We start from the raw sequence: 12237 nt of genomic DNA on the forward strand, positions 1-12237 counted from the left end.
GGCCGCGCCGGCCACCACCACTTCCGCCCTCGCGCGCCCAGGAACCCGAGCCGGTACGCGCGGATATAAGGAACCTGTTTAATTGCTACATTTCCTGCTTTTTTTTCTCGAGCCCACCCCCAGATACCGTAAGAGGAAGCCAACCCCCAAAAGTATACGAAACGACTACAGATCCCAGCAATAACCCGGCGTCCATAATGTCCCGAAGAAATAAGCAGCCGCCACGCATGTCGGGAGTTGTAGGCTGTCAAGAGACAAACACAGGAACCATTGGGTGGAGTTATTGTCCTAACTCCGGATAGGCCCCGGGGCCGCATCACCTTCTGGGAATTGTAGTTCAGAAGCCTGCATTCCAGAAGACTTTTTAATGGGGTTTAATTGGCAAAGCAACAGGAAAAGAAGGCGTTTGATTTCAGGAGATAGTTGCACTGTTTGTCAGTGGGGCCTTTGAGTCCAGGGGTTCCTAGCCTTTTTCTGTGCCATGGGCCGTTTAACAGCCTGGTGAAGCCCCTAGACCCCCTTCTCAGATTGTTTATAAGTAAACAAAAGAATTACAAAGGAAACCTTTTATGTTGAAATACAATTATCAAAATATTAATAAAACAAATTTGTAACATAGTACTTCTTTATTTATACTTTAAATAAGATCCAGCATCAAGTGTAATAACTACCATAATATTGAAGTGATGAATTTAAATATTGAGATACTGTGATTTCACATAGGTATTGCTAGTAATACTGTGGTTTGTTTCCCACCGCCCTAATTGAAATGCTCAATTTAAGTTGTGGTTAAAGATAAAATTTTTTTCTCATCCATATTCACAGACCTCTTACTGGGAGTCTATTGACTGTAGGTTAAGAACTTCCAAGGCTAGTACAAAATGCCTAAGCACTGAGCTTCTTCCTAACAGCTTGCAGAACCAGGCAACTGCCCAGTGCTCCACCAATGGGGTATGTGGACTATAGAAAGAGGTAACTGTGGGGGGGGTCAAGGAGGCACGGCCCCTTCTTTATCTTAATAATTATCCCACTGGAGCTTTAAAACCCCCAATGATCCCTTTGTACATTTAAAGGGATGTATGTGCTGTAAAGTACATAGAAAAGGTTAACTCAGTTATGCCTGGAAGGGCAGAGTATACATAAAATGCTATACAACTGTTCTAATATCAGGAGGTCACAAAAGTAAATGCTTTCAGCAGCTAGGCGGATAACTTAATGAGAGAAGTGAACAGGTGATACACAAAGAAGATAATTGCCAATTAAGTCTCAGTCTCATCATTTGGGAGAGTCCTGTGGCCAGATCCCTGGAGAATGGAGACAAACGATAATCAGCTCTACTTGATTAATCTTTATTTCCATGTGGGAATAAGAAACTACGGTTGCCAGATCTTTTGATTTTTTTAAGAAAAGCTAAAAAGTGGGCTTTTTATGACATTTTTCCTATTTTTGAATGTGGCCAGCTAATTTAAAAACAAAATTTTAACTGTGTGGGCCAAATAAAATTCATCTGCAGTACCTTTGGGTCATCAGTTTGTGAACTTCTGATTATTCCCGCAGCACCCTGCAGGGGTTATGCACAAAATAGGTAGTCGCTAAATACTTACAGATGATGGCAAAAAACTCTGCATATAGACAGACTCCAACATCCTTAATGCATCCAAAGGCAAGGGCATTAAATGGTATACAGGACTTCAAATGCAGGACAAGACAAAGGTTTTTGTCCTGCACCTGGTGCAAATTAGAGAGCAAAGACCTTCCAGAGTGTAGGGGAGGACACAAGGTTCAACTATGGTGGGAGTACCTAATCCACAACAAAAGGCCAAGTTCTCTTCAGAGGATTTTATTTCAACATAAAGCATAATTTCCACCCACATAATGATTCCAAAGGGTAAAAGAAAGTGTTTTGCCTCCTACTCTTCAAAGACATCATGGCAGTGCAAACATCTCTAAAATGCCTCTGCATAGTTCTCAGAAGCTATAGTCCAGTCATTGAAAATGCTTCTCCATTTTCAGCTGACATGAGGTTTGTTAGGAAACCTATTTAACAACTTATTCAATTTCTTGGGGGGTAAACTCCCCAACTCTCCCAGGTCCTCCTGGATTGATCTCACTTTTCGGGCTGCCTGAAAACACAGAACAAAAATTAAAATGATAGCTCCAAAGTTGGCCCTGACCTAAGCTAATAGTTCTCACAACACCCCAAATCACACTAAGGTATTAACCAGCCTGGAGATCGGTGTCATCTTCCCAGTCCCCTTTCATCAAAAGAACTTGGGACCCAAGAATGACTGTATGGTCTGAAGCTACCATGCCAGCTGGCAATTAAGTCTAGGCTGGAAACCAAACAACCTGTCCTTTACTATCTTTAGTTCTACTTCAGACAATAATGTCTATTTGAACAGCAATTTAAACTTTACAAAGTGGTTTTCCCATTCATCTCTTCACTTGACACTCACAAAATTCTGTAAGGTGGATACTAATATTAACCTCATTTTGCACCAAGTAAAGCTAAAACCAGTGAAACAAATCGCTCAAGATCACAATGCCTTCAAAACGGTAACCTTCCCCACTTTGGCGTGACTCAGGTAGCTTCCAAAAACTTCCTCGCCCTTTTAGAATGAGAGGGACTTTCTTATCTCCTAGCAAGAGACAGTAAGAATCATTACTGTATGCCCCCCATTTTCCTCCCAAAAGGGCACCCCAGGAGTCTCCTGTCACCTCAGCCCTCGAAGCACAATCGAAGAAGTCCTGGATCTCTTTTTTGCACGCTTCGTCGCGGAATTCATTCTGCTTCCAGCAAGCCATCATTACTGACATCTCCGTGATACAAGTCGCCTCTGGAGAAGCAGAACGCGGGGACCCTCAGTCACAAGGAGACCCTTACCTTCCGGCCCTCCCACCCAGCAGCCCTCTGCACTCTTCCGACTTCCGCTCTGGGGCCTCCACGGCTCCGACTGCTCACCGCCCTTCTCCCGGCGCCGTTCCCCGACACGGTTAGCTAGGATGAGGGGCTTGTTAGGCTTCAGTATGGGCTTCCGCGGGTTTCCAAACCTTGCTAACCGACCCCGGAGGCTGGGCGTCGCCATTGCTCACCGAGCTCCCGGCAGGCTCTGCGGCGCCGTGCGTGACCCTGCGTGACCCCTACGAGCTCGACGAGACTCGGCGACAACCTCTCCCACCCCCCACCCCCCGCTCCCGCCCCAGCATTCACCTTTTTCTTTTCTTGGCGGGGTCGCCTTGATGCCGGGGTCGGATCACGGCTGGTGCAGACCCGTGTGCAGGTTAGGAGGAGAGTCTTTGGGACTCTTTTGTGAATCTACGCTGACTCTTGTAGGCTCCGGGCTCTGAAGTCTTGGGGCAGTACTGGGCCGAGAACACTCAGGAAAGAGGCCTGATAAATGGACTCTAGTTTCTGGTGGTAAAGTCTGGATTAGAGGGTGATTGACACAGGCAAGGGCAGAGAGGATGGGAGCGAATCAAAATATAAGTTTAAGATGCTACGTTGGGAATGATTTTATTTTAATAAACCTTTAAGAACTGTTGGTTTTGATTACCTTTAGAGCCACTCCGAAGCCGCGAAGAAAAATAGGCTCATTTACTCTTAACAGCTGCTGCTGCTTAGATATCGTTTGTTCATTTGTAGTGATCTCACTGGATTGGGTGAGGTTTAAGCACTTTCTCGCATTCATCGTTTTAGTTAATCCTCTCGCCAATCCTCTGAAGGTACTTAGCAGTACCATTCCTATTTATACACTTGGCCCTTCAATTATGATGCCTAGCTTTAATCAGACTTGGTTCTAAGTTACTTTTTTCCCCCCGCCCCCTCCTCCCCACCAAGTGACTTTTAGCTGTTTACAAAACTCAATCCAAAGATGAACCACTCATTCTCAAGGCATTTACACATGAGCTCCAAGAAGTGTCTCTGGTAATGGAAGCATAACTTGGACAAGCTTGTAGTTCATAAGGTGACTACTATGGAGAAGCAATATTTAGTGTGTGCTAATCACTTATCACAGATGTTTGGAATCTTCCCATTTATCTCTGCATGACTGGTTCTTTTTCTTCTGTTGAGTCCCAGTTCATGTCAGAGAGGACTTCCCTGACTTCCATCCAAACCACCATCAACCTGTTTTATTTTCTTCAGAGTACCTATCATAGTCTGGATTATCTTGTTCATTTATTGTTTGTTTACAGCCTTACCCTCCAACACCCATTTAAAATGTAAGCATCATGAGAGAAGGGACCTTGTCTATCTTGTTCAGTGGTGTATCCCCAAGGCCTAGAGTAGTGCCAATAAATACTTGTTAAATGAACAAATGTTTGAAATATTTTTGCAAGTCTCCAGCTTTACCATCTTCACCCCAGAAATAAAACCAAGCAGAAGACAATGTTTAAAAAGAAGCCATTTATTATACAAAATTAAACGTGTGATAATCGAAGAAGCAACTCGGGAATAATAAAGGCATCAGCCCCATGCTCCACCCCCACTGCAGCAACACAAATAAAGCTAATTCCTATCAGAACTTCTACCACCAATAACCCCAAGTCTGCTACTGTATACAGAGCAGGCTGGGCCCCAAACCAGAGAAAATTCACATTGCTTGCTTTCTCCACAGAGAAAGTGAAGCCTTTAGTTAGATAGCCATGTGGCTATTCCTGGTTCTGCTTTCCCTTGTAGAAATGTAGCACCTGGTTTTGAATACTTTTATGGTAAGAGGAATAAAGGAGAAAGTCTGGGAAGCACTGACCACAAAGCAGGCATGAGTCTCCAGCCACAATCATTCATAAAAAACTGGCCTACTTTGTACATAAAAGTGCTAAGGTAATGCCAGTGTGAACTGTTGTAATTAGACAGGAGAGGTAGGGATGATTCTACACCTTGCATAACCATCACCTACCCTTTTCATTGCACATAATGAAATTTGAGTCCTAACCTTATTTTGCACTTGGGTAATAATGTATTTTGCACTATATAAACTAGCATCTGCATTTAAATAGATTGCAAGCTTAGAAATCAGAGTCCTGAATTTGGCTTCTTTTGTAAGAGTCCTTACTATATCAAATTTTAACATAATTATTTTCGAAGGTCTGTCTTTCTCTCTTATTCTTTTCTGCAAAAGTCCAAACAGAAAACTTTCCATGCTGTTATAAAGGGCATTTTTTATTAAATAAAATGAAAAAAGGGGAGTTCCCCAGTGGTTGGGACTCTGTGCTTTCACTGCCAAGGGCCCGGGTTCAGTCCCCGGTCCGGGAACTGAGGTCCCACAAGCCATGCAGCACAGCCAAAAAAAAAAAGGAAAAGAAAAAAGAACCACCCTGGCAGTGAAACCCAGCCTAAATTATAGCTTTGCCTGGCCACATCTTTAGGACCCTAGTTGTTGAAGCATCTCATATATAAACAATATATGAGCACCCCATATATATAAATGTTTATTGCGAGGTCTGTTGCAGAATTTCCATTTTGCAGTATATTATATAGTTTCACGTCAGCCAAAAATGGTAAATTCTCTGTAAATCTTCACCCCATTCCAAGCAGGTGCCATTATTTTTTTAAATAAACACTTGATATTAGCTTTGATCTAGCTCTAAAGAGCTAGATTTCCTAAATTTAAAAACAAGCTGGTGGGCTTCTCTGGTGGCACAGTGGTTAAGAATCTGCCTGCCAATGCAGGGCACACAGGTTCGATCCCTGGCCCTGGGAAGATCCCACATGCCGCGGAGCAGCTAAGCCCGTGCGCCACAACTACTGAGCCTGCGCTCTAGAGCCCCCGTGCCACAACTACAACTACTGAAGCCGAGCCCATGCTCTGCAACAAGAGAAGCCACCCCAATAAGAAGCCACCACAATGAGAAGCCCGCTTGTCACAACAAAGAGTAGCCCCCGCTCGCTGCAACTGGAGAAAGCCTGCGCACAGCAACGAAGAAACAACACAGCCAAAAATAAAAACAAATATGGGCTTCCCTGGTGGCGCAGTGGTTGAGAGTCCGCCTGCCAATGCAGGCGACACGGGTTCGTGCCCCGGTCCGGGAAGATCCCACGTGCCGCGGAGCAGCTGGGCCTGTGAGCCATGGCCGCTGAGCCTGCGCGTCTGGAGCCTGTGCTCCGCAAAGGGAGAGGCCACAACAGTGAGAGGCCCGCATACCGCAAAAAAAATAAAAACAAATAAATTAATTAATTATTTAAAAAGCTGGTATATCACACAGAACAGTTTAGCAGTCTGCTCAAAATATTAAAAATGCTCAACATCATTAATCATTAGAGAAATGCAAATCAAAACTACAATGAGATATCATCTCGCACCAGTCAGGATGGCCATCATCAAAAAATCTAGAAACAATAAATGCTGGAGAGGGTGTGGAGAAAAGGGAACACTCTTGCACTGCTGGTGGGAATGTGAATTGGTACAGCCACTATGGAGAACAGTATGGAGGTTCCTTAAAAAACTACAAATAGAACTACCATATGACCCAGCAATCTCACTACTGGGCACATACCCTGAGAAAACCATAATTCAAAAAGAGTCATGTACCAAAATGTTCATTGCAGCTCTATTTACAATAGCCCGGAGATGGAAACAACCTAAGTGTCCATCATCGTCGGATGGATGGATAAAGAAGATGTGGCACATATATACAATGGAATATTACTCGGCCATAAAAAGAAACGAAATTGAGCTATTTGTTATGAGGTGGATAGACCTAGAGTCTGTCATACAGAGTGAAGTAAGTCAGAAAGAGAAAGACAAATACCGTATGCGAACACATATATATGGAATTTAAGAAAAAAATGTCATGAAGAACCTAGGGATAAGACAGGAATAAAGACACAGACCTACTAGAGAATGGACTTGAGGATATGGGGAGGGGGAAGGGTAAGCTGTGACAAAGGGAGAGAGAGGCATGGACATATATACACTACCAAAGGTAGGTAGCTAGCTAGCTAGTGGGAAGCAGCCACATCGCACAGGGAGATCAGCTCGGTGGTGTGTGACCGCCTGGAGGGGTGGGATAGGGAGGGTGGGAGGGAGGGAGACACAAGAGGGAAGAGATATGGGAACGTGTATATGTATGGCTGATTCACTTTGTTATGGAGCAGAAACTAACACACCATTGTAAAACAATTATACTCCAATAAAGATGTAAAAAAAAAATTAAAACCCAACAAAACCTTATAGAAGGACAAGATTCTATTATACATAGTCTGTACTGAAGTCATAAGCATCATCTTCCTCTTCAGTCTTTACAACTATATATATATATATGTTTGTAAATTAATGTGTGCATATATACATACATACACACACACTAATTAAACCAGACATATTGATAAGCTATGGAACTTCTCTAGTGATAACTCATTAATACAATATTACAACCAGGGTAGTTCTAAGATCCAAGGTATTCTTTCTTGTTCCACTGCCCCAGAAAAAGCAAATGGTCTCCCTGTCCATTAAGCTGTATGTTTAAACCACAGCAATAGAAGGGTCTGGCTACCTCCCTAAATCTGACTAACAACTTTTTATTTAGCCAGCCACTTGTGATGGCTTAAATGTCTTGCTTCGCTTCTCATGCCCTTGAGCTTAGGTGGGTGGGCTCCATCAAAATGTAGTCTCAGTAAGTACTATAAAGTTGTGCGTTGTAACAGTAATAGAGCGAATGAAGTTGGAATATTTATCCCACTTAAAGTGAAAAGTGCCACAGAATATGAAAGAATTACTAGAGCTATATTGCTGGGCTGTTTTTTTCTGCCATAATTTTCATGAGTTTTGGGGGGAAATGGACTTTTGTAGCATATAAAAATAACAGAAGAGTTCATTAGGCAGACAGAAGAGATCAAGGACTTATAAAAATCTGCACTTAGATTCACATTGGCCTATTTCAACATTTCAAAATCATAGCTTTTTCTGCTGTCATTTCCAGCCTGAGTCTCCATCTCTAATCTAAAATAGAGCAGGACAATTCATTAAATTGGCATGACATTTATTAGCCACTGAATCTTTCTACTCATGAGTGGAGAAGGAATTTCAGATATGCCCTAGATAAGAAGCAAACCAGCAGTAAGAAAAGCTGTCAAATCTACAGGCAGTTTAATGCTGGGGAAAATGAATGTGGGAATGGTGGCAAGGCTACTCCGTCTCCATCAGAAATTGTGGAAAACCAGAAAAGAAAAAGCCATTCAAAATGAAAAGGTTGACATGAAAAGCAAAGTAAATGATATAAAAAATACAACTCCAGAGAGCCAGAATACAACCCACCAGGAGTTTTGCTTCACCACCAACATAACAGTTTATAAAGCAAGAGATGAGGAAAGGAGACTGGGAAAGGTACCGAATAATGAATGGTTTGAGGAATAGCACAGTAGTTTTCTAAAGATGCTAAACCTGGCCCATCTTACCTCATTCACAGCCAAGTACTAACGTGTTGTCCCAATCATGACTGAGAGGATGATATGGCTAGAGAAATAAGCAGTTCTTTAAAATTTTTGTTGATCAGCACCTTTAATCAAATGGGTGTTTCAGGCTTCTGGTTCCCACTAAACCAAGAACTGGATGCCCCCTTCTCTCCTTGAGGAGAGGCCCTATTACCATAGGCTGAGACCCTGGCTACACATCTTTAGAATAAAATATCAGTAGATATAACTTATTCTTTGAACTCATGGTAAGACAGTGCTCATTAAGAACTTGCGTAGCAGATACCCTTCATGTCCCACGGTAGAATAAGGACTTCCATCTCCTTAGCTCTATCAAGTTAAGGACTCTTGCAAGAGTAATTAGAGATTTTGGTTCCTTTTCATGAAGATCTCGGTTAGGTAATCCCAAAATTTCCTCTGCAGTGTCTCATTGTTGTGGATCATGGCAGTGAGAGCTTCCCCCTGGTCCAGGCCTTGCCAGTAATCTTGCAGCCACATCTCCTTCCAGCTGAAACATCAAAATGGGAGTTGGATTACGGAACCTCAGCACAGCTGTGAGTCCTACCTTTCTCTGAATGGCCAAAGAAATCTTAAGCAGATACAGTGGTTTATGGCTAGGACGAGGGATCCGCTTTGAGGGAAGGAAATGTGAAGTAAACCCAGTACTAGTCCAAGTGACAGGCAGTAAGCCACAAACACAAATTTATCACACAACACCCCCCCTCCCCCAATGAGTTAAATTTCCTGACTTGCCTGCTCTTGGTCCCTAAATGTGGAGGGAATTAAGAGGCAGGCAGGACAGGGGCCAAACTATGGACACAGTAATCTCCCTAAGAAAAGCAAGGGGGCATATTTAGATGGTTACCTTTTATGTTACACCTATTTCAATAATCAAAATGAAAGTGCAATAGTATCCAGTGTCTTGATGAGACAGAACCTGAATGTTTCTCTTTTTTTAATGTGTTACACTTTTCCTCTGATAAATCATAATATTATGTTCAGCACAAACTAGATACAAATTACTTGATGTAAATTACTGGATACAAATTACCTCCACTCCCAGGAACAAACTGTGCCAGCCCTCTGCTGCCATCCACTGTCCAAGGTGATCTCTGCAGGACATTCTAGCAGCCTCTCTTTCTCACGGCTAATAATCTTTTATCACCCCTCCCCCAACAGGTGTGGTTTGCTGCAAGTGGCTTCAACATTTTCCCACCCCACCTCCCATGCTGACCTTGTTTCCCAATGTCACCACCTTCTGCCACCTACTGCAGTAGCCCCCTCACTTCCCTTCCAATCCACACTGCCTACCATTGTTAATCATCCTTTGAAAGCATCCCTTCTACTCTGTCTAGGACAAACATAATTTATCATCCAAATCAGGGTAATTTTAAGAATGAAAGGAGGTGCTGTTAATAGTTACACCAGGTTAACAGGTATAAACCCTGATTGTTGCAGACAAACCTCCCTCAGAATACTCTCTTCTGTATCTCTCATCCCCAGCCCCACCATGCTGCAGGTGCTCCATAAATAGCTGAGTTGATTTTCAGGACAGTCCAGCTCCAGAGCCTAGTATTCAGAATATGTACAACCTGGCCCAGCTTTGTCTCTCCCCCATTGCTTCCCTGAACGGGCCCTCTGCTCTAGTTGAAGCTTTTTTTGAACTACTGCAAACATTGTTTACAAAAGCTGATTTTTGTATGTTGTTGCCCTGAATGATATCTCACCTTTTACTGAGCTTTCACAGTTTGTCTTATCCCCACAACTAGACTCTTGATACCTTAAAGGCAGAGTGATCCCATGTCATAATTTCCTTATACAACATCCCCTCAGCACCTAGTGCTAATTTATTGCCTGCAGGAAGCAAGTCAGTAAATCATTTGATTTGACAGCCACAGGGGACCCCAGCTACCCTTACCTGTCATTCTCAGGAATCTCTTCCACACTGCCAAAGCCAGGTGTGGGCACTGGGCAGTCCATGTGTGAGGGCTGGGCAATATGAGGCTCAGGGACAGGGATGTCCCCAGGAGAGGCTGCATGGGCCTTCTCGGCATCCAGCCGAGCCAGTTCGTGGTCACAGACGAAACACTCGAAGCCGTTAAGGTAGTTAGGCAGTAAAGGATCATTCACTCCCCACTCCCGCTGCTTCAGACTATCCAGAAGGAACTGGTTGGTGATGCCCCCAGGTTGCTTGTATGCCAGGTATTTCATATATTCCTCATCATTTTTGTCCAGAAAGTCAATAAACTCTGCCAGCTTCTGCGGCGACTCAAAGTCGTCAATGAGGATGATGGAGTGATTGTTGGGCACCCAGTCCCTCACAGAGGGAGAGCCGCGGTACACAGGCACAGCACCGAGGTGCATGGGGCGCCACAGTTTTTCCGTCATGTAGTCGTCACAGATGGCATTTTCGAGGGCCAAATGAAACTTATAGCGGGACAAGAAGGCCAAGAGTTCTGGATCCTCAGTGGTGGCTGTGGCTGTGTCCTGTAGCCGCGGCGTGGGCAGCTCCCGATTCTTCAGGCATTTCCCATATGAGTCCACCTGAGTGGGGTACAGCACGCCATCAAGAGGGTATGGGTAGCGTATATATGGACATATATACACTACCAAATGTAAAATAGATAGCTAGTGGGAAGCAGTCGCATAGCACAGGGAGATCAGCTTGGTGATTTGTGACCAGCTAGAGGGGTGGGATAGGGAGGGTGGGAGGGAGGGAGACTTAAGAGATATACGGGGATATACGTATATGTATAACTGATTCACTTTGTTATAAAGCAGAAACTAACACACCATTGTAAAGCAACTATACTCCAATAAAAATGTTAAAAAAAAAAAAAAAGATATGGCACGTCGGCCTGGACACCAGGGGTCGCGGCCTCAGCCCGGCGCGCCACCCTCCCCTTCCCGCCCCCCCTCACCCACCGGGATGTAGCGCATGAGCTCGCGCACGTAGCGGTCCCGGTCCGCAGGCACGTCGCAGTGGGACTGCAGATAGAGCAGCGGCGCGTAGCCCCGGCGGCGCCAGTCCGCGCGTTCCGGGAGCGGAGGCGCTGCGCGGCGCAGATAGGCGGTCCCGGGCAGCCACTGCAGCGGCAGCGGGTAGTCCGAGTGACGGCTGAAGGTGGCGGTAAGATTGAAGAGGCGGATGCCCGGACTGTGGCTCAGCAAGAAGTTGTTGAGGGGCGACTCCTCGTGCAGGAGCGCCCAGCTCTGGTGCGCCAAGCGCGGCAGCGGCGCTTCGGACGCGCGGAAGTCGGTGCCGTAGAAGAGCAGTGCGCGCGTCCGCGAGTCTCCCCGCACCCGTCGGTCCCGGGAGGCCACGCACGCGCCGCGCGCGCACTCGATGCGCTCCGAGTCGCCCGGGAAGTGAGGGAACAGCCCTGGGCTCCACCATAGCAGCACCGGCAGGTCCACCGCCTCCCCCCTCCCCGGCCGCGGGGTCCCTGGACCGCGCGCCACCCCCACTGCGCCCAGCGCGGAGGGAGGCCGGAAAACTGCGCCGTCCCACGGCTCCGCCCACTCCCCCTCCCCCCCGGTCTCCCCCTCCGCCACGGGCCTTGAGCCGCTGGCCGCACAGACACTAAGCACTCCCAGGGCGGCAAGCACAGCCCCCGTGCGGCCGGCCCCCATGTCTACTCTGACAGCCGAAGCCCCTCAGCAACAGGCCCCACCTCGCGGTGAGTCGCGACGGGACGAGGTCCTACGCCACAGGGGCACATGGCGCATGCGCAGCTCAGTGGCCACCTCAGCCGGCCACTTCGCGGGAGCCGCTAATCCTGGCAGGAAGTACTGCAAGGAAAGTGATACGTCACAGATAAAACGGA

General features: G+C 45.8%; 2 protein-coding genes across 2 annotated transcripts; both read right to left on the minus strand.

The window, feature by feature from the left end:
* Nucleotides 1–1824: 1824 nt before the first annotated feature.
* On the minus strand, nucleotides 1825–3119 carry CHCHD1 (coiled-coil-helix-coiled-coil-helix domain containing 1). The gene is made up of 3 exons (XM_030862665.2): nucleotides 2963–3119; nucleotides 2719–2837; nucleotides 1825–2123 (listed from the first exon to the last, which is right to left on the minus strand). Exons 1-3 carry the CDS (start codon nucleotides 3084–3086, stop codon nucleotides 2010–2012), a joined length of 357 nt encoding a protein of 118 aa, XP_030718525.1. The 5' UTR covers nucleotides 3087–3119; the 3' UTR covers nucleotides 1825–2009.
* A 1272-nt stretch (nucleotides 3120–4391) lies between these two features.
* Nucleotides 4392–12132, minus strand: FUT11 (fucosyltransferase 11). The gene is made up of 3 exons (XM_030862662.3): nucleotides 11336–12132; nucleotides 10329–10954; nucleotides 4392–8918 (listed from the first exon to the last, which is right to left on the minus strand). Exons 1-3 carry the CDS (start codon nucleotides 12041–12043, stop codon nucleotides 8771–8773), a joined length of 1482 nt encoding a protein of 493 aa, XP_030718522.1. The 5' UTR covers nucleotides 12044–12132; the 3' UTR covers nucleotides 4392–8770.
* Between the last annotated feature and the right edge of the window lie 105 nt (nucleotides 12133–12237).

The sequence above is a fragment of the Globicephala melas genome, chromosome 16 (genome assembly GCF_963455315.2).
Source record: "Globicephala melas chromosome 16, mGloMel1.2, whole genome shotgun sequence".
In the NCBI taxonomy this organism is placed as follows: Eukaryota; Metazoa; Chordata; class Mammalia; order Artiodactyla; family Delphinidae; genus Globicephala; species Globicephala melas.

Excerpts from the sequence above, each read along its gene's own strand:
- CHCHD1 (XM_030862665.2), bottom strand. The coding sequence starts at position 3,086 with ATGGCGACGCCCAGCCTCCGGGGTCGGTTAGCAAGGTTTGGAAACCCG. Across the intron at positions 2,838-2,962 it reads ACGGCGCCGGGAGAAGGGCG|AGGCGACTTGTATCACGGAG; the intron begins GTGAGCAGTCGG and ends CTGCTTCTCCAG. Across the intron at positions 2,124-2,718 it reads ATTGTGCTTCGAGGGCTGAG|GCAGCCCGAAAAGTGAGATC; the intron begins GTGACAGGAGAC and ends CTGTGTTTTCAG.
- FUT11 (XM_030862662.3), bottom strand. The coding sequence starts at position 12,043 with ATGGGGGCCGGCCGCACGGGGGCTGTGCTTGCCGCCCTGGGAGTGCTT. Across the intron at positions 10,955-11,335 it reads AGCTCATGCGCTACATCCCG|GTGGACTCATATGGGAAATG; the intron begins GTGGGTGAGGGG and ends TACCCCACTCAG. Across the intron at positions 8,919-10,328 it reads GAGATTCCTGAGAATGACAG|CTGGAAGGAGATGTGGCTGC; the intron begins GTAAGGGTAGCT and ends TTGATGTTTCAG.